This window comes from Danio rerio, chromosome 4 (genome assembly GCF_052040795.2).
Source record: "Danio rerio strain M-AB ecotype USA chromosome 4, GRCz13ab, whole genome shotgun sequence".
Classification (NCBI taxonomy): Eukaryota; Metazoa; Chordata; class Actinopteri; order Cypriniformes; family Danionidae; genus Danio; species Danio rerio.
In genome coordinates this window covers 65,197,029-65,224,868 of record NC_141024.2, presented here as the reverse complement: position 1 = coordinate 65,224,868, position 27,840 = coordinate 65,197,029, and the positions used below count along the sequence as shown (strand labels likewise).

The 27,840-nt window shown below is 35.0% G+C and overlaps 2 protein-coding genes across 7 annotated transcripts in view; one reads left to right on the top strand and one right to left on the bottom strand.

Moving 5' to 3' along the window:
- Positions 1-3,600: 3,600 nt before the first annotated feature.
- The window catches only part of LOC101886021 (NACHT, LRR and PYD domains-containing protein 3-like), a 43,220-nt gene continuing 18,980 nt past the window's right edge, over positions 3,601-27,840 (bottom strand). Inside the window, exons 12-13 of one of the 3 annotated variants that reach the window (XM_087249857.2) lie at positions 6,654-6,700; positions 3,601-5,158 (exon numbers count right to left, since the gene is read on the bottom strand). In XM_087249857.2, coding sequence (XP_087105983.1) covers positions 4,635-5,158; positions 6,654-6,700 — 571 coding nt within the window. In that variant the 3' untranslated portion in view covers positions 3,601-4,634. The remainder of the gene's footprint in view (positions 5,159-6,653; positions 6,701-27,840) is intronic. The other 2 variants (XM_088650150.1, XM_088650151.1) reach the window with 2 other exon arrangements.
- On the top strand, positions 13,367-24,020 carry LOC147845190 (uncharacterized). 4 transcript variants are annotated; one of them, XM_087250632.1, is made up of 6 exons: positions 13,367-13,413; positions 13,852-13,903; positions 14,225-14,329; positions 15,303-15,361; positions 15,815-15,962; positions 23,892-24,020. In XM_087250632.1, exons 2-6 carry the CDS (start codon positions 13,888-13,890, stop codon positions 23,969-23,971), a joined length of 408 nt encoding a protein of 135 aa, XP_087106758.1. In that variant the 5' UTR covers positions 13,367-13,413; positions 13,852-13,887; the 3' UTR covers positions 23,972-24,020. The 4 variants fall into 4 exon arrangements, 3 of the variants coding, with proteins under 3 accessions (XP_087106758.1, XP_087106759.1, XP_087106757.1); XM_087250633.1 differs by having other exon boundaries at positions 13,367-13,592; XR_015942692.1 differs by lacking the exon at positions 23,892-24,020 and having other exon boundaries at positions 15,540-18,909.

Below are 27,840 nucleotides of genomic sequence, written 5' to 3'. Positions count from 1 at the left end.
CAAGGCTTGATAGATTTTACATGTTTCATTTTCAAGCAGATTGTGTCAAAGATTGTAAAATAATTCCTGTTGGGTTTTCAGATCACTCTTCTGTTATTTGTGCTATAACTGTTAATTCTGTGGAGATTAGGAGTGCCTATTGGCATTTTCATACGTCCCTTTTAAAAGATGAGACATTTATTGAAATATTTTCTTTATTTTTGGGAATTTTAAAGAAGAAAAACATCTTTATTCTTCACTGCAGCAATGGTGGGATTGTGGCAAATTCACATTAAACAATTATGCCAAGAATACACTTTTATTGTCACTAAAGGAGTTCCTGAATCCATGAAGAAATTAGAGGATGAACTAACAGACCTGTTTGACACAACAGCAGCTACAAGCAGTGATCAATCTGAAACCCGGAAATCAAACACAGATTTGCTGGCTGATCTTTGAGGAGTGAAAGCACAAGGAGCATTCATTCATTCAGGTTTAATAAACATTAAACAAATGGATGCTCCTTCTAAGCTTTTTCAGTCTAGAACAGAAAAATGGTCAAAGTGAAATTATTCATTCACTATAAAATAATGCAGGAGAGGAACTTTATAATCCAGCGACATACGTAAACATGCTGTTCACTTTTATTCAGAATTATACTGATCATATAGAAGTTAAAGATCTCCCAAACACTGATGAAGACTCTATTGCCATGCTTGAGCTCTCATCGTCACAGAATAAATTATACACAGCGGTAATGAGTATGGGAAGTGGAAAAACTCCAGCTATTGATGAATCCCAGTAGATTTCTATAAATCTTTGTGGTCTGTGATAGGTGATGATGTTCTTTTGGTTCTTTATGACAGTTTAAATAAAGGTTTACTCCCATTAAGCTGCAGAAGAGCTGTAATTACTGTGTTACCAATAAAGGAGACTTGCAAAGAAGAAGCAACTGTAGACCAGCATCACTTTACTGCACCCATTATAAAATACTGTCAAAGGCATCAGCTACACGATTGAGTAAGGTAATAGGTCAAGTATTACACCAAGATCAACATTATTGTATAGCGAATAGATCAGTTTTGACAACATTTATTTGGTTAGAGATGTTTTAGAAGTAATTGGGTATTAATTGTGGACTGATCTCTTTAGAGCAAGAGAAAGCGTTTGACCGTATACAACATGAATATTTAATAAAGCTTTTAGAAATGTTTGGTTTGAGCCCAGCTTCTGTAAATATGATCAATGTTTTGTACAGAGACATTCAAAGTGTATTTAAAGTCAACGGTGGTCTGAGTGCTGCTTTTACAGTACAGAGAGGAGTTAGACAGGGATGTGCTGTGTCGGGGATGTTGTACACACTGCCTATCCAACCTGTGCTGAATAAACTAAGCTCTGAGATAAAGGGTGTGTGTGTGTTCCTCATTGTGACGTTTCTCTGCATCTTTCTGCTTATGCTGATGATGTTGTTGTTTCATATCGAATGCGGAAGATATTCAGAAACTGGATTTTATTGTAAGTGATTTTCAGAAGATATCCTCTGCTAAAGTCAACTGGGGAAAGAGTGAAGCCCTGCTTGTGGGCAGCTGGAGCGGTGTCCCTCCCAAGTTACCTGGAGGTTTGACATGGAAGAAAGGAGGCTTGAAATACCTCGGGTGAAGATGACTGTGTTCAGAAGAACTGGAATGGCACGCTTGAGAAAATCCAAGGACTTTTACAACAATGGAAATGGTTACTTCCCCAGTTATCGTATAGAGGCCGCACACTTATAGTTAACAGCTTGCTGGATCCTCTATATGGCACAAGCTGGCGTGTGGAGACCCCCCTATTGGTTTACTACCGAATCTTCAAAGAGAGATGGTCAATTTGTTCTGGGACAACCTACGTTGGATCCCTCAAAGTGTTCTCTTCTCACCAAGAAATGAAGGAGGTCAAGGCTTGGTTGATCTTGTGAGTAGAGGAGCAGCGTATAGACTGCCGTTCATCCAGACTATTGTTTGGGCCCAAGAGTCTTGAAGAGCCGGTGGTTTTTGTCAGGCGATGACACTCCAGGATTGATGGACATATCAGTATCCAAAACAATGCCACGATTGAGAGACATTGTTGACAAAGCAGGCACTGGACTGAGTGAATCTTGCTAAATGTATGGGAATAGGATCAGTAAGGTTTGCACAGGAACTCTGAGATAAACTGAGTGTGATGTTGAATGAAAAACACTGCTGGAGAGTTCTAGTCGGGATCTTTTTATCCCAGATGACGAGGAGTTTTCCCTGATATCAGAATTGAAGCTGTTGTTGGAGATGTTGGGGATAATAGTCCATCACTGTGTTTTAATGAAAGTGCTGATGTTAGTTCAGCCGAAGGTGAAATATTTGACAGAGATATTGTGGAAATAAATAACGAGCACATTTTAAAAGACAGAACTGACACGGTATGGAGAAACACACTGGCAGTAGAAGAAGTCATGAAAGCAGAATGGAGAATGATCTATAAAGCAGCATTGATGAGAAGAGGAGGACACTTGCAGTGGAGAATATTACATGCTGCTGTAGCTGTGAACACAAATGAGCCCTAATATCAGTGAGATGTGTCCATTTTGTCCAGAGAGAGAAACTATTGTTCATTGTTTTACAGAGTGTACGAGACTTTCTCCACTGTTTAATATCCTGACTGCTTTATTTTCACCAATGCCTCATTTCTGTCCAAAACAGGTTTTTATTTGAGGTTTTCAGTAAAGCAAATGCAGAAATACAAATGTCCACTAATTCATTTCTTATTGGCCAAGCAAATGAGCAATCTGTGTTTCTAGGAGAAATGAAATCAACAAAGACATGAACAAAACACTGCATCTATTATTAAACACAGGAGTACATCTAGAAGTGTTGTGGATTTAATCACTATAACTTGACAAATGCAGTGACTGTTGTTGAGTGTGAATGGTGTTGTGATGCTGGACTGTGTCTGTCATCAATCAAGAATTGCTTTATAAATGAACTAATGTCAATAATAACACATGTGGAAATGAGATGCACAATCACTGAATAATTACAATTACGGGTTTTTATAAAATAAATTTAAAATCTTTTTCACTCTCTAATTTTTTTTTCTCTTTAATTCAATAGTTGCTTTATTGTCATGACAAATGTTACAGATGTATTTCCAAAGCAGTTCTAAAGTTTACATAGACATAAAAGAACATACATATCTAATAAAAAACACGTAAACAGTAAAAAAAAAAAAAACAAACAACTGAAGTACATATAATAATTAAATAAAAATATGAATAATATATAACATTATTATTCAATATATCATATTAATACTCAATATACCACATTATTATTTAATATGTCACATTATTATTCAATATATCATATTAATACTCAATATACCACATTATTATGTAATATATCACATTATTATTCAATATATCATATTAATACTCAATATACCAAATTATGATTTAATATATCACATTATTATTCAATATACCACATAATTAATCAATATATCACATTATTATTCAATATATCACTTAATTATTTAATATATCACTTTATTATTTAATTCATCACATTGTTTTTCAATGTATCATATTATTATTCAACATATCACATCATTTTTATAATATTATTCATTTATAACAATAAAAATAATAATAAATCTGAATAATCTGTACATTTAACAATCAACAGTTAGGATAAAACAGTAATAAAACCAATAATAATCAGTATATTCACAATGATTGATTTATAATAGTCTAGGTGTGTGTGTGTGTGTGTGTCACTGAAGTTTTTCTTGGTCTGCTCTCTGTGTCAGGCATTAATGTATTGGGCCGCTAGAAGGACACACTCAGTTTTTCCCCTAGTAAACACTGCAGCTAGGGTTGTATTGTCTGACTTAGTGAATTGTGGGTAAACGCTCTGTAGTTTAGTGTAGAATGTTTCTCTGATGTGCTGATAGTTTGTGCAGCGGGTGAGGAAGTGTTCCTCCTTCTCCACCTCTGCCTGGGCACAGTGTGGGCAGACGCGTCTCTCTCTGGGTTGCCAGTTCTGTCTGTATCGGCCCGTCTCTACAGTCAGACTGTGAGCACTCAGCCTGTATTTGTTTTATTAGTTTACTCTCTCTCTCTCTCACACACACACACACACACGGGCACACATACACACACACACAAACACACAGTCTCTCTCTCTCTCACACACACACACACACACACACACACACAGCAGTGAACACATCTGCATGCTCACACACACAGTAATAAACACATGCGCGCACACACACACACACACACACACACACAGACACACACACACTCTCACACACACACACACAGACACACACATACACAACAGTAAACATGTGTGCGCGCACACACACACACACTCTCTCTCTTACACACACACACACATAACAGTAAACGTGTGCACGCACACACACACACACAATAATGAACACGCGCACACACACACACTGTAGTCAACACATGCACACAAACAGCAGTGAACATGCACACACACACTCTCTCTCTCTCACACACATGCAGTAATTAACATGCACACACACACACACACACGCGCGCGCACGCACGCACGCACACACTGCTGCTGACTGCTCCTGCAGAGGATTCTGGGTAAATCTCTCGTCAGTCTTCAGCTCAGTTTCACTGATGATCCAGGATAAAACCCAAACCCAGGGCAGAGCGGCTCAGTGAATGTGGTCTGGACTGAGTGGATGAGGCTCATTGTGTCTCTATAGATGTTGTAGAAGATCAGAGTTCCTGCACTGTGATCCACAAACACTCCTATTCTCCTGCTGAGCGCCTCCACTGGGAGATCAGTGTCTGTGTTATTGTGTATGAATATGAAACTGGAGGAATCACAGCTCAAACTCCAGGACTGAGCATTATATCCAAACGCACACTCAGCACCTCCTCCCTTCCTTCTGATGCTCTTATATGACACTGATATACAAACACCATCATCTCCACTCCAGTCAATCTCCCAGTAACAGCGTCCACACACACTCTCTCTGCACAACACCTGAGGATAATCAAATCTGTCTGGATGATCAGGATACGGCTGATTCTCCTCCACACTCTTCACCTCTCTGTTCTCCTCAGACAGAATGAGTTGAGTGTGTGCTGTGTTTGGATCCAGAGTGAGGAAACAGACATCTGAACACAAGAACACACACATTTATAACCACAGCTGTGTGTGTGTGTTCGTGTGTGTGTGTGCGTGTGTGTGCGTGTTTGTGTGTGTGTCTGTGTGTGTGCATCTGTGTGCGTGTGTGAGAGTTTGTGTGTGTGTGTGTGTGTGTGTGTGTGTGCATGTATGTGTGAGAGACTGAGTTAGTGTGTGCGTGTGTGTGCATGTGTGTGTGTGTGTGTGTTTGAGAGAGAGTAAGTTTTTTTTGTGTGCGTGTGTGTGCAAGTGTGTGTGTGAAAGAGTTTGAGTGTCTGTATGTATGTGTGTGATAGAGTGTGTTTGTTTTTGTGTGAGAGAGTAAGTTTGTTTGTGTGTGTGTGTGTGAGAGAGAGAGAGTTTGTGTGTGTCTGTGTGTGTGTGTGCATCAGGCACGTGCACACATAGGGCTCAACCTGTGCAGTGCACATGCCCTTTTTAGTGTTGGATAGAAAGTGCCCTTCCAAAATGATCAAAAGTGCCCCCGCGACACACTCTCTTCCGCCCTTCAGTAGGCGCGCGACAACACTGCTCTTGATTACGCGCACTCAACCCCCGCTTTAAAGTACGCGCGACAACACAGCTGCTGAGAACGCTCGCGACAACACCGCTCTTCAGTGTGTAAGAGAGTGAGTTTGTATGTGTGTGTGTGTGTGCGTGCGCGTGTTTGTGTGAGAGAGTGAGTTTTTGTGTGCGTGCGTGTGTGTGCATTTGTGAGTGTGTGTGGCTGTATCTATGTCTGTGTTTGTGTCTGTGTGAGGGAGAGGGAGTGTGTGTGTGCACATGTTCACTGGTGTGTGTGAGTGTGTGTCTGAGAGAGAGTTTGTGTGTGTGTGTAAGTGTGTGTCTGTTTGTGTGTGAGAAAGAGAATGAGTTTGTGTGTGTGTGTGCGTGACATGCTTGCGTGCATGTGTGAGAGTATGTGAATGTATGTGCATGTGTGTGTGTGTGTGAGAGAGAGTTTGTGTGTGTGTGTGTGTGTGTTTGTGTGTGTCTGTGTGTGCGAGAGTGAGTTTGTGAGTGTGTGAGTTTGTTTGTGTGTGTGTGTGAGTTGTGTGTGTGTGTTTGTGCGCGCGCATGTATGTGTGTGAGAGAGGGAGTTTTTGTGTGTGTGCATGTGTGACATATGCCTGCGTGCCTGTCTGTGTGTGTGTTTGTGTGTAAGAGAGTGTGTGTGTGTGTCTGTGAGAGAGAGTGTGTGTGTGTGTGTGAGAGTGTGTGTGTATGTGTGTGTGCGTGCATGTGTGTGTGTGCGTGCGTGTGATTATGTGTGTGAGTGTGTGTGTGTGTGTGTCTGTGAGAGAGTGTGTGTGTGTGTGTGAGAGTGTGTGTATGTGTGTGTTTGTGCGTGCGTGCGTGTGTGTGTGTGAGAGACTGCATGTGTGTGCTGTGTGTGTGTGTGTGTAGTCCTACATTTGCGTGGTCCTGCTGTAATCCTCGTGTGTGTGTGTGTGTTTGTGTGTGTGTGTGTGTGTGTAGTCCTACATTTGCGTGGTCCTGCTGTAATCCTCGTGTGTCCTCCATGATCCAGACTGTAAACACACACAGATGGAGAGAATGAGCTGTTTAGTTCCCCCTCAGCTAATAAGCTAAAGCTAGCACTGAGCTGCTCAGCTACACGCTCCAAACTCTTGAGCTAAAACACACAACACTTGTTGGTTGAGCCGGGATGCACAATGAATGTAACACAGTGCGTTCTTTTCCTCTGCTGTTGGTGAAGCGAGCGCAGATACTGCTCATGTTGATGGAGACACCCCAGCTAACAGGGAACGTTCCCAGAACATTCACTAACGTTCTTTAAAAGTTGCGGAAATGTTAGCGCAAAACGTTATCAATAGAACGTTTTTAGAAGAGTCTCTTAACGTTGTTAACGTTCTTGTGACGTTGTTAAAAAAACGTTCTTAGAACAAAGTTCTTGAAACATCTTCAGAACGTTATTTGTACTCCATAAACGTTGTCATAATGTTGACAGAAAACGTTTTTAGAACAAAGTTCTTGAAACATCTTCAGAACGTTATCTGTATTTCATAAACGTTGTCATAATGTTGATGAAAAACGTTCTTAAAACAAAGTTCTTGGAACAACTTCAGAACGTTATTTGTACTTTATAAACATTGTCATAATGTTGACAGAAAACGTTTTTAGAACAAAGTTCTTGAAACATCTTCAGAACGTTATCTGTATTTCATAAACGTTGTCATAATGTTGATGAAAAACGTTCTTAAAACAAAGTTCTTGGAACAACTTCAGAACGTTATTTGTACTTTATAAACATTGTCATAATGTTGACAGAAAACGTTTTAAGAACAAAGTTCTTGAAACATCTTCAGAACGTTATCTGTATTTCATAAACGTTGTCATAATGTTGATGAAAAACGTTCTTAAAACAAAGTTCTTGGAACAACTTCAGAACGTTATTTGTACTTTATAAACATTGTCATAATGTTGACAGAAAACGTTTTTAGAACAAAGTTCTTGAAACATCTTCAGAACGTTATTTGTATTTCATAAACGTTGTCATAATGTTGATGAAAAACGTTCTTAAAACAAAGTTCTTGGAACAACTTCAGAACGCTATTTGTACTTTATAAACATTGTCATAATGTTGACAGAAAACATTTTTAGAACAAAGTTCTTGAAACATCTTCAGAACGTTATTTGTATTTCATAAACGTTGTCATAATGTTGATGAAAAACGTTCTTAAAACAAAGTTCTTGGAACAACTTCAGAACGTTATTTGTATTTCATAAACGTTGTCATAATGTTGACAGAAAACATTTTTAGAACAAAGTTCTTGAAACATCTTCAGAACGTTATCTGTATTTCATAAACGTTGTCATAATGTTGATGAAAAACGTTCTTAAAACAAAGTTCTTGGAACAACTTCAGAACGTTATTTGTACTTTATAAACATTGTCATAATGTTGACAGAAAACGTTTTTAGAACAAAGTTCTTGAAACATCTTCAGAACGTTATTTGTATTTCATAAACGTTGTCATAATGTTGATGAAAAACGTTCTTAAAACAAAGTTCTTGGAACAACTTCAGAACGTTATTTGTATTTCATAAACGTTGTCATAATGTTGACAGAAAACGTTTTTAGAACAAAGTTCTTGAAACATCTTCAGAACGTTATTTGTACTTGATGAACACTCTCATAAGGTTGATGAAAAACTTTCTTAAAACAAAGTTCTCGCAACGTCTTCAGAACGTTATTTGTACTTCATAAACGTTGTCATAATGTTAGTGAAAAACGTTCTTAAAACAAAGTTTTTGGAGCGTCTTCAGAACGTTATTTTTACTTCATGATCGTTCCCTCAATGTTGATAAACAAAGTTCTTGGAACGTCTTTAGAACGTTTTTTGTACTTGATGAACATTGTCATAATGTTGATGAAAAATGTTCTCAGGACAAAGTTTACCTATTGTCTTCAGAACGTTATTTGTACTTGATGAACACTCTTATAAGGTTGATGAAAAACGTTCTTAAAACAAAGTTCTCGCAACGTCTTCAGAATGTTATTTGCACTTCATGAAGGTTGTCATATTGTTGATAAAATAACGTTCTTAGAACAAAGTTTTTGGAGCGTCTTCAGAACGTTATTTTTACTTCATTATCGTTCCCTCAATGTTGATAAAAACATTCTAAGAACAAAGTTCTTGGAACATCTTCAGAATGTTATTTGTACTTGATGAATGTTGCCACAATGTTGATAAAAAAAGTTTTAGAACAAAGTTCTTGAAATGTCTTCAGAACATGATTTGTACTTGATGAATGTTGTCACAATGTTGATAAAAAACGTTCTAAGAACAAAGTATTTGGAACATCTTCAGAACGTTATTTGTACTTCATAAACATTGTAATTATGTTGAAAAAAAACCTTTTTAGAACAAAGTTCTTGAAACGTCTTCGGAACGTTATTTGTTCTTGATGAATGTTGTCACAATGTTGTTAAAAAACGTTATTAGAACAAAGTTCTCGAAACGTCTTCAGATTGTTATTTGTACTTGATGAACGTTGTCATAATGTTGATGAAAAACGTTTTAATAACAAAGTTCTTGAAACGTCTTCAGAACGTTATTTGTACTTCATTAACGTTGTCATAATGTTGATAAAAAACGTTCTCTGAACAAAGTTTTCAGAATGTTATTTGTACTTCATTATCGTTCCCTCAATGTTGATAAAAACGTTCTAAGAACTAAGTTCTAGGAACATCTTCAGAACGTTATTTGTACTTGATGTATGTTGTCACAATGTTGATAAAAAAGTTCTTAGAACAAAGTTCTTGAAATGTCTTCAGAACGTTATTTGTACTTGATAAACATTGTCATAATGTTGATGGAAAACAATCTTAGAACAAAGTTCTTGGAACGTCTTCAGAACGTTATTTGTACTTGATGAATTTTGTCACAATGTTGATAAAAAAAGTTCTAAGAACAAGGTTCTTGAAACGTCTTCAGGACGTTATTTGTACTTAATGAACGTTCTCATAATGTTGATGGAAAACGTTCTTAGAACAAAGTTCTTGAAACGACTCCAGAATGTTATTAGTGCTTGATGAACATTGTCACAATGTTGAAAAAAAAACGTTCTCAGCACAAAGTTTTTGGAACGTCATCAAAACGTTATTTGTACTTGATGAACGTTGTCACAATGTTGATAAAAAACGTTCTTGGCACAAAGTTCTTTAAAATCTTCAGAACGTTATTTGTACTTCATGATCGTTCCCTCAATGTTGATAAAAAAAACATTCTAAGAACTTGGAACATCTTCAGAACATTATTTGTAATTCATAAACGTTGTCATAATGTTGACAGAAAACGTTTTTAGAATAAAGTTCTTGAAACGTCTTCAGAACATTATTTGTACTTGATGAACATTGTCATAATGTTGGTGAAAAACGTTCACAGAAAAAAGTTTTCAGAACGTCTTTAGAACGTTATTTGTACTTGATGAACGTTCTCATAAGGTTGATGAAAAACGTTCTCAGAACAAAGTTCTTGAAACGTCTTCAGAATGTTATTTGGTCTTGATGAATGTTGTCACAATGTTGATAAAAAACGTTCTTGGCACAAAGTTCTTGAAATTTCCTCAGGACGTTATTCGTACTTGAAAGTTGTCAGAATGTTCATAAACTTTTTTAGAACAAAGTTCATGGAGGATGTCTTCAGGGCGTTATTTGTGCTTGAACTTAATCATGGGGTGCGATGTGGTGGTGCAGTAGGAAGTGCTGTCGCCTCACAGCAAGAAGGTTGCTGGTTCGAGCCTCGGCTAGGTCAGTTGGTGTTTCTGTGTGCAGTTTGCTTGTTCTCCCAGCATTCGTGTGGGTTTCCTCCAGGTGCTCCAGTTTCCCCCACAGTTCAAACACATGCGCTATAGGGGAATTGATGCACTAAATTGACCATAGTATGAGTGTAAATGAGTGTGTATGGATGTTTCCCAGAGATGGGTTGCAGCTGGAAGGGCATCCGCTGCGTAAAACATGTGCTGGATAAGTTGGCAGTTCATTCCGCTGTTGAGACCCCGCATCAATAAAGGGACTAAGCTGAAAAGAAAATGAATGAATGAACTTTGTCATAATGTTGATGGAAGATGTTTTTAGAACAAAGTTCTTGGAACGTCTTCATGAAGTTATTTGTTCTCAGGGATGGGCATAAAATTTTGTATCGAAATACTTCAGTGTCTTGTATTTTTGTCATTTCAAAATACCGTAAAATACGGATGTTTACAGTACATGATTACATCTTAAAAAGGAGGCCTCTGATCACTTGCCTATAAGCTTGTAATCAGAAGAATCACCTTCTAAATCACCTTCTATTTTTAGATGGTGGTCAATGATTCAAGTATGAATGGAAATTATGCTTAAAGAAAGTAACAGACAAATGGCAAGGGTATATTCAGGAGCAAGTCAGCACACATTGAAAATAGCAGGTGAGCAATGCTAAGACCAGAGATAATGGCTGTATAGTGTACAATTCAGCATCTTTGCTTAAGAAATTAGATGGAATAATAAATATCTTAAAAACAGGATTTGGAGCTTCTAAACATCAATCAGTCAATATCTGACATTGTGCTTTATATTTATACGCTATACACATTTTATGTGCTGTGCATACAGGTCAGTTTAGCACCATGATCTGTTCACACTGGAAATCTGATACTGGCCACATTTATAAAAAAACAATGTGAACAGTTATGCAAAAAATCAGATCTGAAAAAAATCTGCATTCAGCACTCCTTGCTGTGTGAACCTGAGACTGAGACAGGTCTAGTTAAAGAAGATCTGAATAAAAAATCTTGGGAGAATGAGTATACTGTACACATGATAGATAGATTGCTGATGTACAGCAGATGGCAAATAAATAAGACAAACAACATTAAAATAAGTCCTACACTGACGATACATTGTTTCAAATGACATTACACCTACAGGTGCACTGTCTGGTTAATGAAGATAAAATCATTGGCCGTAGTGTATGTGTGTAAATGCAAGTGTGTTTGAGCGTTTCCCAGTGTAAGGTTGTGGCTGGAAGGGCATCCTCTGCATAAAACATATACATTCCGCTGTACGTGGCGATCCCTGATTAATGAAGGGACTAAGTTAAAAAAAGAAAATGAATGAATGATCATCTTCAAAACAGGACTTTCTGTATGAAAAGTTGTGCAAAATGTATACTGAACTCAAAGAGAAACACAGTTACTTTTAGGTTACAAGTCCTGCTTACTAACCATAAGGCCACAACTTCCCCTATAGGTGGATGAAGTGCCAGAGAAAATTTGTTGTTATCAAACAGTTTAATGGTGAAGGGATTGATCCAATAGGCTTATTAATAAAAGGTTTGCAAAGAAAGTTCCTGCTACCTTTAAAAAAAGTATTTTGTTGTATTTAAAAAAAAAAAAAATAAATATGAGACAATCTACCAGAAACATTTTCACTAATAAAAAATGTGACAGGGCCTGACCTTTAAGCTTGTTGTCTTCAAAAAATCACACAAAAGCAAGCATAAAATCATACAATTCAATGATAGAATGCATCCTTGATCACTGTCAGCTTCTCTTCCGTCAAATTATGTCACTTCAAAGTCAAAGGTGTATTGCATGCATTTTATGATAAATTTAATGCAAATGTGACAGGACTGACAGAAACATGGGAACAATAAATTATTTGTATAATATATTTGTAGTATTTATTTGTAGAATTTATTTATAGTTTCACGTTTTTTTAATCAATTGATGTGAATGAGAGCAACTTAAACTGGCTATTTGCTTTAAATATGTTTTAAGCAAAACATAATTATTAAAGCTGTAGATTCAAATGGGCTGAGGACAAAGACTACAGGGTTTGTAGATTTGTAAAGTGTTTTAATAAAGAAAAAAAATCTGAGAACCAAATGACTGACATATTCCTTTACAGAACAACTCACAGAATTCAACCATCAGGCCATTTTAAAATTTTTCTGATGAAATACTTATTATTCACTTTATTTAGAGGCGTCGGGGTGGGGCAGTATGCTGTCGCCTCACAGCAAGAAGGTCGATGGTTCAAGCCTCGACTGGGTCATTTGGCATTTCTATGTGGAGTTTGCATGTTCTCCCTGTGTTGGTGTGTTCTGGATAATGTGGCGGTTCATTCCGCTGTGGCGACTCCAGATTAATAAAGGGACTAAGCCGAAAAGAAAATGAATGAATGGATTCACTGTATTTATGTTTTTATTTCAGTAACATACAATGTAAATTTCAGCTAGAATGTCCCATAAAGTATTTTATTTTGAAACAAATAAAATTTATGTATTTGATACTTTATTTATTTTAAAATATATTTCAATGTACTTTTGCTCATCTCTGTTTGTACTTGAAAGTTATTATAATGTGAATAAATAATGTTCTTACAACAAGTCCTACCAACATTTTCAAAATAATTTGAAAGAAATTCAATACAGATTTTAAATGGAATGAAAATTTGTAATTTTTTTTTTTTTTAGAAAAAATAAATTAAGTTTAATGTTTATTTTTGACTGTAACTACATATCTGTCAGTCACCAATCGAATTCCCCCGTTAAACTAGTGTTTAGTTTTGGCAAAGAGCTTAGAATGTCATTCTAAGCTCTTTGGTTCTGGTTTAGTTTTGTTGGTTACCATAGTACCGTTGGAGGACTGGGCGCGCGCAGTCGCGCTCGCAGCCGCGCAACCTGCCTCATTTGAAGTTTGAATCGTAACGGACACCAGTGGAACGGAATTCAGAGGTAAGAACATTTTTCGATGCTTTATATGTTTTATTTATTCTCATTATTTAGTTTTACCCACAAATAATGTGAAACGTGAATTCTGAGGTGTGTTTCGAATCTTGAAGCATTTAATACTTTCCAGCTTGTTTTTTTTCCGTCTTGTTTGCGCGCGCTCCTGTGACGCACATCAGCTCGAGGTACATGTTTAAGGACACGATGTAACTTACATGTTTAACGTTAACGTTAGTCTAATTTAGTGTTTTTAACTGTTTTAATTGGCATCTACATTTATGGCTTGGAAGTAGCCTAAAAACCTGGCTTCACATCGCGGCTAACTAAGAAACACGTTTGAAAGTTTACGTTACTGAGAAATGTTATAAACAATCTTTTTTATAGCCAATAAATAAAGTGAACTGCGGTCGTTTCACTGTTATTTGTGTTTCTTTTTACTTTTAGAGATGTACTCCAGAGACGTGCTAATGTACAGGTGAAATGGCTATGCCCATATGTAAGTTTGCCAAGTTAACATAACGTTTGTTACCTTTAATTATCTGTTAAAAAATTCTCAATGTTTTAACGTTAACGTTAGTTGGTAATACTCTCTTTCTAATAGCCTGTGTGCAAAAACCATCTTTGTTTAGTAATTGATATGCTATGTTGTGTGATATTATATTATTATTGATAATTTGTTTTGATGTTATGCACTGTATGTAACAATATTATAGTAACGTTACATGTATGGATTAAGTTAAAAATGAATGTTTGAAATACACTGTATAATAGCAGATACCAGGTGTAATGGCTTTTAAATTTCTGTATTATTTGGTAGCTCGAGTTGAGGGCATCAAGAACATACCGATGGCCCAAACCAGTGTCCGATTGGACAGACAAGAATGCTGTTGTAGATGCCTGACTACTACTGTGTTCTCTAAAGGTATGGAGCAAAACAGCACTTGTTACAAGGAAATTTGTGTTCATAAAGAATAGTGATATACTGTACTGGGTCCAGTACATATGATGTTAAACTTTTTAATTAATTTTTTAATATTATTTTTTTAGGTCTTCCCTTCTCTATCTAAAGCAAATATGGAATTAAAACAAACAAATAATTTAACATGCTATGTTAAAAATCTAAATATTAAAATCTTTTGGAGGATTTAAGATGCTGGTGACAATTGAAATGCGTCATCTCCATCTTGTGAAAAGGTCTATATCAGTGGTTCTCAAACTTTTTTTCATCAAGTACCACCTCAGAAAAAATTGTCTCTCCAAGTACCACCAAAATGAGCAGTATTGAACTACAGTAGCACAGTAGGCCCAGTAAAGCAGCTACAACTCTGCACAGTTAAAAAACGTGGTAGATTACCTCAGAAATATAGGCTATATGTCATATATGGCATATTATATACATCATTTTTCATAAATTTTGAAATGTGTGTAGCATGTACATGACATATTTCAATCCTCCGCGTACCACTAGAAGGAAGCCTGTGTACCACTAGTAGTACACGTACCACAGTTTGAGAACCACTGGTCTATATAATTGATATCTGCAAGACTGTTAAAGTTACTCGTGTTTTCAAACTTAAAGGGATAGTTCACCCAAAAATGAAAATTTACTCACTATTTACTCTTCTACGTGGTTGCTAAAGACTTTCTGACGATGTTACACCTATTTTTTCACTTAGTCTCTTACAGTTAATATATTTTCTTCTTAACCTTTTTTTGTTTGCTTGTTGCAAAATCATCTTAATAAATTTCATGTATAACTAGGAATTAGCCTAAAAAAATCTGGCTACACATTGCAAAACAAAAAAATAATGTTATATTTGGCTGAGCAATGTTATAACCATTATCTTTGTTATAAACATTATATTTGTTGTTGTTGTTAACTTTTACTTTTAAAGATGTACTCCTAACCAGAGGTGCACTACGCAGCATTGAATGGAAAAAGCTTTGCCCATGTGTAAGTTTGCTAAGTTACTTTTTTTGTCAAGATTCTTTTTGCTTTGGTTGGTAATGTTCTGTTTATAATTGCCTGTGTTCACAAACCAGTTTTTGTCCTTGTTTGTTTATTGACAATTATACTATGTTCTGGTATGTTCTTTGTTTTCCTCCATGTCTTCATTCCTCTCGGATTACAGCAGTTTACTCATAGCAGTACCTAATTGGGTGTGGTTTGTATGTGCGTGCAATTAAAAATAGATATTTTTTTGCTTCATTAATCTTGTTAAAATGAAATGTAAATGAAACCCTAACAAGATCAATGAATTGGGAATATTCAGATTTCAAAATTATTCAAATAGATTAAATGTGACAATATTATCAGAAAAATATGGCTTGAGTTAAAAATAAATGTTTGAATTTAACTTTGCATATAGCAGATACCAGGTGTAATTGGTAATTTCATTTATTGCAGGTTTTCTGGAAGCTTGAGTTGAGGGCATCAAGAACATACCGATGGTCCAAATCAGTGTCAGCCTGGACAGACATCCATTGCAGTTCTTCTACACCACACCAATCTCTACTTTTGTATGGCTGCCTGACTACTATGCTGTTCCTTGAAGGTATTACTGGAGCAAAACAACAGCAGTGAAATTTGTGGTTATAAAGCATTGTGATATATGTGTTACAGGTCCAGTACATTTGTCATAAAGTTTAAGTCAAAAAAGAAAAAAAGTTATTTTTAGGATTTGCAAAAGTGTTTTTGTTTTCCCTTCTCTCTCCAAACCAAATATTGGTTTGTGTTCGTTTTAGTTGTTTTGATGGGATATTTGTCTCATTTGCCATGAAGGTATAGCTCCCTCTTTCTCCATATACAGCAATGGTCCCAAGATCTTCAAAGTCTAACTAAAAACTTTGTCAAAACATTGCATTTATCTTCAGTAGTTCAACTGTAATCATACAAAGCTCAAAGAACACATTTGTGCATCAAAAATACTGTAAAAGCAACTTATTTGTCTCTGCCACAACAGGTTAGGGTGTGCGCTTGCTACTCGTAGTAAACACAAACCCTGATCTGATGCAAGAGAGATATAGGCAAACAAATTAGTATTTACCGTTTTGTTTTCCCTCACTAAAGTGTTGTTAGAGCTTGGTATGCTCACAGTTGAACCACTAAAGTCACAAAATTTTTTGTGCCTTATCTGGACATTGACTTGGGTGTGAAGGTAACCGCATAACCGCTATAATGAGAAGTCAACCACTATAATGTGATTATTACCATCATCACAGCCCTGTGATGATGTGATGTGATGAAACTTTCAGGAGTGTATAGAAAAACAGAATACATTAAATAAATAGAATAAAAGGCCTGCCCTAAATATTTTTTACTTAAATTAAAAATTTAGATTACAAAACAAAAACTGACTGAAACCTTTTTTAATAACCGACATAGGCAATTTTTTTTGTACTTAGTTTTTTTCCTCGTAAAATAAATATAGCAGGCCTAACTCAAATCAATTGCTCCACGGAAAATAAGCGTTTGTAATGCTCCGTCATAATGCTTATATCACCGACCTCTATCAACATTTTTAATACGTTATTTTAAAGGTTATGACTAAAGAATCTGATTTTACCTCAGTGCTGCACTTTTTTTTTCTCCGTCTCACTCGTTGTGAGTACAGGTGACGTGAGTTCAGTGTTTTGAATTAGATAAATTTTCCTTAGTTTAGTCTGGTGTCAAACTGGCACAGAAATATCACCATATCAATATAGGCTCTGTTAAAAGGCTGGTCAATTGTAGGTCTTTTTAAAAAAAAATTTTTACAGAAGCTATAAACAGACGCTCATGCGGTACCTGCGGTGATGAGAGACAACAAATTGCATATATGTTGACTTATTTAATGTAGGCTATAGCATATGATAATTTTGTATAAATAAGTTTATACAAAATGTAGCCATTATATATCACAGAGGTTTGTGATGCAACAGTTACAGTGGAGCATTAATTAAATCCTTATTTTCCTAGGAGCGAAACAAACACTGCACAATTGTGTATTTTTGTCGGGAAAAACATTTTTGGAACAATTTTCGTTTGGTACTATTTAATTTTTATGTAATTTTAATGAATTTTTTTGTTGGTCAGTTATCTACAAAATAAACAATATGAACGAATAACATTTGAAGTGAAGTGTGCCGGGTCTGCTATTTTTCCGCAGCACAAAACAAACTGGTTTGCTAAGTACAATTACAATATAATAAAATAAAAAATAAAATAAAGTGAAATATTCCGTTTTGAATAATACATTTTTGTTAACTTTTTAAAAAAAATTAGTTAATTGTCTAAAATTTCACTGTTTATGACAAAATCGTCCATTGATCCGGTCAGTTTCGCTTTCTTTTAATCAAATCGCATTCAATATTTTAGACAAAGTAGTTAAAAGATTGCATAACTAATTATTGATCTTCGCCATCCGTGATCCACTCATAAACATTATGTAGTCTACTTTTTGATTACCTAACCCACATGTTAATGGCAGCACCAGTGGATATATCAGGATTTATAGCGGTTTTATGCATCCCCAATTTTCAATATCAAGAAAGTGACTCTATAAGGTAAAGTAAATGCACACTTGATTATTACTTTAATGTACAAAGTCGTGGATGCGTGTCTTACAGCACAAAGCATAACATATCCTTTAAAGGGGAAATAAAGCACTCAGTCAAGTTAAAATTATTCTGTACGTTGGATTCCACTTTAATGGAAATATAACTAACAAACTCAATAAATGTAACTATTTAGCAGAAAACAGCATGTTTTACTATAGATTTTAGACCTAGGAAGCCGCCATTTTGGAATGTCGCTGTGTCTGACGTCACAGGGTTGCTTCTGTATTTGCACCAGCTCCACATCTACAACATTATGCGTTGGGATAAATTAGGGTGTCCAGTCTCCGTGTTCAGTCCTTTACTTCCACTGTATCTGTTCAGCTGAGTTAACAGAACCAACCTCATGACGTCAGACACAGCGATATTCCAAGATGGCGGCGCCCTAGGTCTAAATTCTATAGTAAAACATGCCATTTTCTGCTGAATGGTTACATTAATAGAGTTTGTTTAATATATTTTCTTTAAAGTGGAAATCAAATTACAAAATGTAAACTTGACTGAGTGCTTCATTTTCCCTTTAAATGTCCATGCTTAATTGGTCATTTATAAGGTCTATCGATTAAAAAGGGTTGCGGACAAATTTTAACACCTATATATAGGCCTATGTAGGTAGAGCTGCATGATTCTAGCTAAAATGAGAATCATGATTTTTTGCTTAAAATAAAGATCAAGATTTTCTCATGATTCTATAGATGTAAAATAAAGATTAGTATGAGTGGGCTATTATTATTGTTTTTCCTCAAACATATGGTATAAAGACAATAATAATATGTGTAGGTCTACTGTTGGTTTTGAATAAATTTTAAATAGACTTTGAAAGGTGGACTTGAATAGACTTTACATTTGTCCTGCACTGTAATCCCGAATAAGTTGACAAAACTCAAAAAATTTGAGGTAATCAGTTACGTCAAATTTTTTAAGTTATGAAATTATCTATTTTAAGTAAACAGAAACATTAAGTTTTGAGTTTGTTGTACTCATGCAAGACACTTCACCTAACTTAAAATACCCAAGTTACTCAGCTTATACGTTTTAATTGCAATTAACTTAATTGTTTTAATTTTTCCAAACTTTAAATACTTAAGTTACCCAGCTCATACATTTTAATACCAATTAACTTAATTGTTTTAATTTTTCCAAACTTTAAATACTTAGTCACCCAGCTCATACATTTTAATACCAATTAACTTAATTGCTTTAATTTCTTTCAACTTTAAATACTTAAATCACCCAGCTCATACATTTTGATAGCATTTTTTAAAATTAACTTCTCCATCGTCAGTTTCACAAATAAAATAAGGCATTCGTTAAAAAAATAATAAGTGCACATTCTGTGAAGTGACTCATTTAGTGTAAACTACACAGAAACTGTATATATATATATATATATATATATATATATATATATATATATATATATATATATATATATATATATATCGTTGAAGTCAGAATTATTCGCCCCCATTTATTTTTTCCCCCAATTTCTGTTTGACGGAGAGCATATATATATATATATATATATATATATATATATATATATATATATATATATATATATATATATACATATATATATATACAGTCTTGGTTGAACTATGATTCTGTCATTTACTTATTCCAAACCTGTTTAAGTTTCTTTCTTCTGTTGAACACTTAAAAGGTTATTTTTGACCAAAAAAAAAAAAAAGCTGAGACCTGTAACCACCGATTTCCACAGTATTTGTTTTCCTATTAGAAAGTCAGTGGTTACAGGTTGTCAGCTTTACTTAACTTTTGTGTTCAACAGAAACAAGAAATTCAAGCAGGTTTGGGACAAGTGAAGAGTTAGTAAATGACAGAATTTTACATTTGGACAAACTATCCCTATATATAATAAAATGCACCCTTACCAATTAAAGGTAAATAAATGTTTTGAAGTTACTACCCCAGAGACAGTCTTTATTAAGTAAAAAAAAAAAAAAACAATCAACTCATTCTTTAAGGTTTCCATGCTACGAGACTTTTTATTTTCCATCATCCATGCCAAGCAAAACTTTTTGCACAAGTTCAAAGTCCTTTACTATATATTATGTGAAGAACATACATTAATCCATACAAGACAAGAAAGGTCTGGAAGTGTGCTGTGGGTGGTGTCCAATTCATTCTTCAGGACAACAGAGACCCTCAGTGAATGCAGGGCCAATAAAGCATCTTCAGTCAGCAGGATTATCTATCTAAAAATATAATTCAAGGATATTAATGTAAGGACAGTATCAAAATGACTGAGCCAATATTATATGATTCATCAACTATTCTTGATTACAAATATGTTAAGTAAAAGTTTTCAAAACTTTCATCTTTTTATTAAACATGCCTAATTGTGAAAAGAATGAATGAAGTCTTACCAGGGTGTTCCTAAAGAATCTTAAGTCACGCTCACGCAGCAAGACCAAAAGACCTCTGATAAGAGTAGTCCGTCATGAACTGACATCATGCAGTTCCTGGAAATCAAGTATAATAAATGATGAATAAATGATTTTAAATCAATTAAAAAAAAAAAAAAAAAAATTCAAATTATATTTTAATGTATACTTTAACACGTGACCCCAAACATACCTGCTCATCATAAGCCTTTAAAAGATTAGCCAGGGTATCTGCTGTCTTGCCAGTTTTGGATGCTGTTTGCCTTGAAATTGTCATCAAATGAAATAGGTGGTGGTCCAGTTGTGCAAAGAATTTGTGGGGAAAATTCTCATTTGTAACATGTTGGTACTCTGCAAACAGCAAAAAGAAACAAGAGAGAATTTCATAAAACAAACCCACACCACAAAATATACAATTCTAGAAAAAAAATTATTAATATTATTATTATGTTTCATTTACTTATCTATTTTTTACCTCAGATAAAAAAATCAGGTGTTGATCAGATGTTGAAAGCAGGATCTTCATGTTGTAAACTGAACTCAAGGTCTAGCTGAAGTTTCACTTTCCTTGTAGTTCCTATCTGTAGTCAGCAACACCCGACCTTCAATTCTGTAAGTACACAAAGTCACAGTGTCATTTAGCTGAGAGTGGAAGTAGTACAATTGCATGATGTCTAACGTTAACCTCCAAAACGGTTAGCAATATAGCTGATTATCATGTTAGTTGCTTTGATTTGATGAACACAGATTTAATTTAAACAGTATTGAAATTTCTAAAACTGAATAGGACGACAAAGAAATTTAAGGCCTGATTTTAAAAGCTAGAAATAACAAAACTTACCTTATTGTCTAATGATGTAAAAATATATAGACTAAAATATTTATATTTTTAAGATATAAATATATTTTAAGCTACAAAATTTGCACATCAGAAAACTATGTCTTGTTTACCACGTCTTGAATATTTTGTTTTGTTATTATTTTATTTAATAACATAATTTTGTATTAATGTGTTATAGATATGCATACTTTGTTTTTTAGGCTGTTTATATTCTCTCCAGAGTAAACATTTTAAAAAATAGATTGAAAAAAAAAAAAAACTTTCATCATACCTTTAAAATACATTTGACCTAAATGACATTTAAACTCATTTAACTGATCGCATTAATCAGGTAATCATTGATATGCAGAGATGTCGTCTTAAGCGCGAGGAAATATTAAGTGTTGATCAGTGCTGGTGATTGAGGTAAAGTTAGTTTATATTTACACATTCAGACTTTCTCCTTAATAATATAATTTCAGAAAGGTAATTTTTGCATATTCTTAATGGTGAAATCATATTAGCAGCCAATGACTTTCAAAGTACAACATTGTTCAGTCAAAAAAAATAGTGCATTTAGTGTAATGTTGTTTTCATGTCATACTTGCATGTGATTTCAGAACGAATAGACAAAGTACCATGGTAAACAATTTATGGAGCGAGTCACAAGTTGTTACTAAATGAATGTATGAATATAAAACCAACTTTATCTCAATGTGGTAGTGTAAATTGAAGCTCTGCTCTGTACCTGCTTAGGTGAGGAGCGCAGCTTAAATGTTCTCCGTCAGGCTATCCTCATACATGGATCAGCAAGCAACAAGCTGCGTGTGACAGAGTTAAGTTTTGAGACTACGTTTTTGCAAGTCATCAGAAAATACCGTTAAGTGTTTAGGCGGAGATCATTTGAGTTATGATTAACGTTATGTTTCTTGCGCCTTTCGTTTCCGAAGTGCCTACAGATTGCAAAGATAATACCACATTCACACACTGGATGGAGTTCAGCGCAGCGCCATGACATGCGGTTGTGAGAGCGCGCGTCTCCATGACAACTTCAGCACAGGCTGAGAAATGGCATACTCGCGCCAAGATTTAAATTTTTTTGAAAAATGTAATCTGCCGATTTAAAATATTTTTGTCTTTATCACACTCTGTTAAAATTCAGAGTTAACACGTAACAACTAACGCTAACGTTGCACTGATTCTAACTTTTTAAACAGCAATATTAACGTTAGTTAGCAACAAGTGAGGCTAAACATGTTTTCTGTAATGTACGACATGTAAACGCACCCTGATTAACTCTACATTACATTGAACTGTTACTGTGATTATATTAATTAAAACATACATTTAATATTTCTTGGATTTGTAAATATTTTACTTACTGTAGTGTGAAGCGAGGCCGATCCGCCATCTTGAAAAAAACGAATGAAGCATGAGCACGTACGTGAACCTGGATGACGTCAGACGCAAAATCACTGGGCTGACAGATTTTGAGTTAATGAAACTTTAAAGAGACATTTTGTATAAATTAAACCCAGCAGAATTGTTCACCTTACTTGAAAGATTAATTTTTTTCAAACTCAAAAATAAGAAAAAGTTCTAAATACTCATCAAGGTTAATTAAGATAAACGAATTTTAATGATTTAAGTTAATAGTACTCAATTCAATTAATTAGTTACAGCATTAGGGTTTACAGTGTGGTCATTAATGCACAGTAAAGTGATGACATCAGAATACAACTATTCATAATTCTGATGTTGAAGACTTGTGCGGCCGCCTTTGCTTCTCTAATTGTAGAAATTGTAGAATTGTAGAAATGTTGAATTATGATCATCTAGGGCAGTGGTCACCAAACTTGTTCCTGGAGGGCCGGTGTCCTGCAGATTTTAGCTCCAACCCTAATCAAACACACCTGAACAAGCTAATCAAGTTCTTGCTAGGTATACTTGAAACATCCAGGCAGGTGTGTTGAGGCAAGTTGGAGCTAAACCCTGCAGGGAAACCGGCCCTCCAGGACCAGGATTGGTGACCCCTGATCTAGGGAGTCGAATCGAGATCGCAATCTTTTTTTGATTAATTGTGCAGCTCTATATGTAATGTTAACCGACATACTGCTTGATTTCTTGCTTTATCACCACTGTAACAAAAAATCTGTTACTGTCACAGCCCTACTTTGACTGTCTCAGGACCATAGCTGTCTCTGGAGGATGAGGAGCTCTCATATTTCATCCTAGTTTGTGTTCTGAAGATGAACAGTTCTCCGGGAATTGTAATGATACAAAAGAGTAACAACAAGATTCATGTTTCTGGGTGAATTGACACTTAATGTGAAAAATATTTTAAGACCACAGTGTAATTGCAAAATTTAACGACTAGGTGATAATAGTCTTGCATCCACTATTATGGACCATCATGGTAGGACCCCTGGCAATAACAGCATCAACATAAACATGCAATTTTAATTATACTAATAATACTTAATAACAAACTGCTATTACTGTTGTAACATGATTTAGGTTAAATGCTATAATAATAGTCAAATAGGCCTAAACATGTCAAGGTATAACATGTGTTTGTGAGAGAGAATCAAATCATACATTCTGCTCTTAATATTTTCTTTATGATTTACTGAAATATTGTCTACGTTTCACTGTCACAGGTGCTCAGTTTTGCTCCAGTAATGCTAAGCACAACAGATGCATCAATCAGCCGATGGGTATAAGGCATAAGTTAACGTGAGCCCAGTTGACACGAGTCCATAATCATAATAAAAAATGATTGTACTGTATCAACTGATTGTTGATGAGGGATTATTATCTCAGCTTTTTCAGGGTGATTCAGGTGACATATTTAATCAAATTAGATGGGTTGGTCAGTGAAGTTAACTTTGAAGTCAATTGTTTTTATATTTTCTGGTTTATTGTCTTTTGTTTTAATTTTTTTGTTGTTGTGTATAGTTTTCTGTAATTTCATTGTAAAATTCTATTTCCACTTATTTGATGTAAAAAGAATTGCTTAATGTTCTATTGTAATTAACATTAATTGTAATGAAAATTAAAGTGCAAATGTACTGTAAATCATAAATGTATCAAGTATTTTAAAATATTTAAATAAAGTGAATATAATTGGCCTTAAATACAGAACTATCAATTTCTACAAAAATGTGACCTTAATGCTTAATTTAAATGCCAGATTTAAAAATAATGGTTCAAAGATTTGGTACAAGATTTGATCAACCAAAATGCCACAAAATAACAACAGTAAGAACCAACATTATTAATTCTTATGGGTTAAGTTAGAGTTTACATCATTTTTGTAATTTATATTATTGTTACCTGTCATTAGAATGGTTGAAGAGTTCAGAGAATCTCAGAAAAAAATGTTCTGACCTTAAATTAACTTTTAAAGAATGTGGCCATTTTAACGTTCTTAGAATGATATATTTTAACTGAATTGTAGGTTTTTACAACGTTGTAAGAATGTTATGCTAACCATAAAAACGTTCTAGCAACGTTAAGCAAACTTGACATTTCAACGTTCTCTGAACATTTAAAAAAACATTCTTAGAAAGTTAAATTTTGGTTGAAATTTAGATTATTTAGAGCCCTGTAAGAATGTTATTCAAACCATAAAAAACATTCTTACAATGTCAAGTAAACTGGATATTTCAAAGTTATTGTAACATTAAAAAACTAAATTTAGAACGTTGTAATTTGGCGGAAATTTAGGTTTTGAGAACGTTATTCTAACCATAGAAAAACGTTTTAGCAATGTCAAGCAAACTAGACATTTAAACATTCTTGGAACGTTGCTATAATTGGTGGAAATTTAGGTTTTGAAAACGTAAGAACATTATGCTATTCATAAAAAACTTTTTAGCAACGTCAGGCAAACAGGACATTTTAACGTTCTTGGAACGTTCCAAATAAACGTTCTTAGAACATTATTTTTTGGTAGAATTTTAGTTTGGAAAATGTTGCAACAACGTTATCCTAACCATAAAAAAAAACGTTCTAGCAACATTAAGTAAACTGGACATTTCAACGTTCTTGTAACATTCCAAGTAAACGTTCTGAGAACGTTATATTTTGGTGGAAATTTAAGTTTTAAGAACGTTGTAACATTGTTATCCTAACCATCCAAAAACGTTCTAGCAACATTAAGAAAACTGGACATTTCAACGTTCTAGAAACATTAAATATACGTTCTTAGAACGTTATATTTTGGTGTAAATTTAGGTTTTTAAGAACGTTGTAACAACATTGTCTCAACCATAAAAAAACGTTCTAGCAAAGAACGTTGTAACAACGTTATCCCAACCATAAAAAAACGTTCTAGCAACATTAAGCAAACTGGACATTTCAACGTTCTTGGAACATTCCAAGTAAACGTTCTTGAAACGTTATATTTTGGTGAAAATTTAGGTTTTAAGAACGTTGTAACAACGTTATCCCAACCATAAAAAAACGTTCTAGCAACATCAAGCAAACTGGACATTTCAACGTTCTTGGAACATTATAAGTAAACGTTCTTGAAACGTTATATATTGGTAGAAATTAAGGTTTTAAGAACATTGTAACAACGTTATCCCAACCATAAAAAAACGTTCTAGCAACATTAAGCAAACTGGACATTTCAACGTTCTTGGAACATTCCAAATAAACGTTCTTAGAACGTTATATTTTGGTGGAAATATAGGTTTTGAAGACGTTGTAGCGACGTTATCCCAACCATAAAAAAACGTTCTAGCAACATTAAGCAAACTGGACATTTCAACATTCTTGGAACGTTACAGATAACGTTATGAGAACGTTCTTATAACCTAAATTTGTTAGCTGGGACCCTGCTGCAACATTCATTTATTACAGTGATCACACTTAGCTTTGCCATCGTTCTTCAGCACATGCAGCCTTTAAGCACATGTTGCAGTCCATCTCTAAACTATGTTCAGATTATTAAAGCTGCTCGCCAGCGCCCAAGTTCCTGACAGATTAGCAAGTGAAAAATACACATGTGTGCACAGAGAAGAGGAATCCAGATGTTGATTTTAGAACAAGAGTCTGAACATTAATCCAAGTGTCTGATTCCAGAATCTGAATCCATCTTCAATCCCCAACCCTATTCCTGACCTGATATTGTAGGATTCTTCAGCAGAAATGGAGGAAGAAGTTTCTCTGCTCAGCTCAAATGCTGAAACTGTACAGTGTGTCCCGCTTAAGCCTAGTTCACACTACAGGATTTTAAACATCAGAAGATCGCTGTTCCGTTTACACTACATGACTTGACTTTGTGTCTTTTAATCTCTGAGGTGTGCAACACTGCGTGAACGATCCACAAGAGGGGGGTCACACACTACATGATCTGACAACAACTCATTCCCCATCAGCTCATTCAAGCTACCAAACCACAGCCAATGAAATTTTGAGGGAGGAGTCGTCAGAAAAAGCTGAACACTATTGGCTGCTTGTGTGCTGATGACATCACTGACAGTGTTTCAAGCTTTGGAGAAAGCATTTAAAAACATCGTCAAATCAGCTGATTTATCAGCGGATTAATCACTCATCTGCAAGGTTCCAGTAGATAGTTTTTAATTTTTGTAATTTTATAACTCTTTGAAATAAAACTAACAAATAACACCCTGCCGTTTTCTAACCATCAGTGTATTTCTTTCTGACATTGTTATTTTTTTTTATTACAAAACAGTAAAGAACTGAGCATTTCTGCCTTAAATTACCATATTGGTCAAAATGACTGCATGCATGTCTGATACTTTTCACTGTGACTTTAAATATGTGTGCATTTTCTTGCCTGGCAACTTCCTGCTAACATAAACAAAACTTTCTGATGGCAAAAACATCAATTTACTTCCGATATCTTTCAAAACAGCATATTCTGTGCTGTGAAATAGCTCCTGTTTGAAAGTGAAAATGAAAGCCAAGACCTTTAAGTGTTTTAGTATCTTAACTACATATTTATAGGCTGTATTACCAAAAAAAGATTATATTTTTAGGGTAATGGTGTCATTAAATATGATGCCAGACCTTCAAAGCTTAATTTTAATATCTCAATAATAGCTTTGAATGTAAATATGTTGTGACAATATGGCATTTTATATGAGAACGGTCAGAATGAGCAGTATGGTAATTCTAATAATTACACAATTCTAGTTCAACTGTTAAAATGGCCTACTCTCATGTCTGTGCTAACGCAGAATGAAGCGAGTGCACCGATGCCCATTCTGACCAATCACAGATATTTCTGCTGAGCTCCTGAACACACAGGCATTCAGCTCATGTTGATATGCTCTCTTATTGGCTGCAGCTCGTCACTACATCTGACCACACGTGGGGTTGAGTCGGCCGACTGCTCTGGAATATTCAGCATGCTGAATGTTGGATTTCTGTCTGCGAGGTGTGGGCGACGCGTCAGCGAGCCTCGTTGATGCGTTGTTTAGTAGTTCACACATAAAGAGCGGCGAGCGCCGTGCACCCGCAGATTTCTTCCCCATCACAGCCCGATCTGTCGGCGAGCTCGTTAACTTCCAAATCGGGCTCAAATCAGGCTTAAAATCCTCTAGTGTGAACTAGGCATTAATGTCACTGTAACTG

What these genes read in the sequence shown, in the direction of transcription:
- LOC147845190 (XM_087250632.1), top strand. An exon ending in GGAAAAAGCTTTGCCCATGT is followed by an intron (nt 15,362 to 15,814) that starts GTAAGTTTGCTA and finishes CATTTATTGCAG; the next exon opens with GTTTTCTGGAAGCTTGAGTT. An exon ending in TACTATGCTGTTCCTTGAAG is followed by an intron (nt 15,963 to 23,891) that starts GTATTACTGGAG and finishes TCACTGTCACAG; the next exon opens with GTGCTCAGTTTTGCTCCAGT.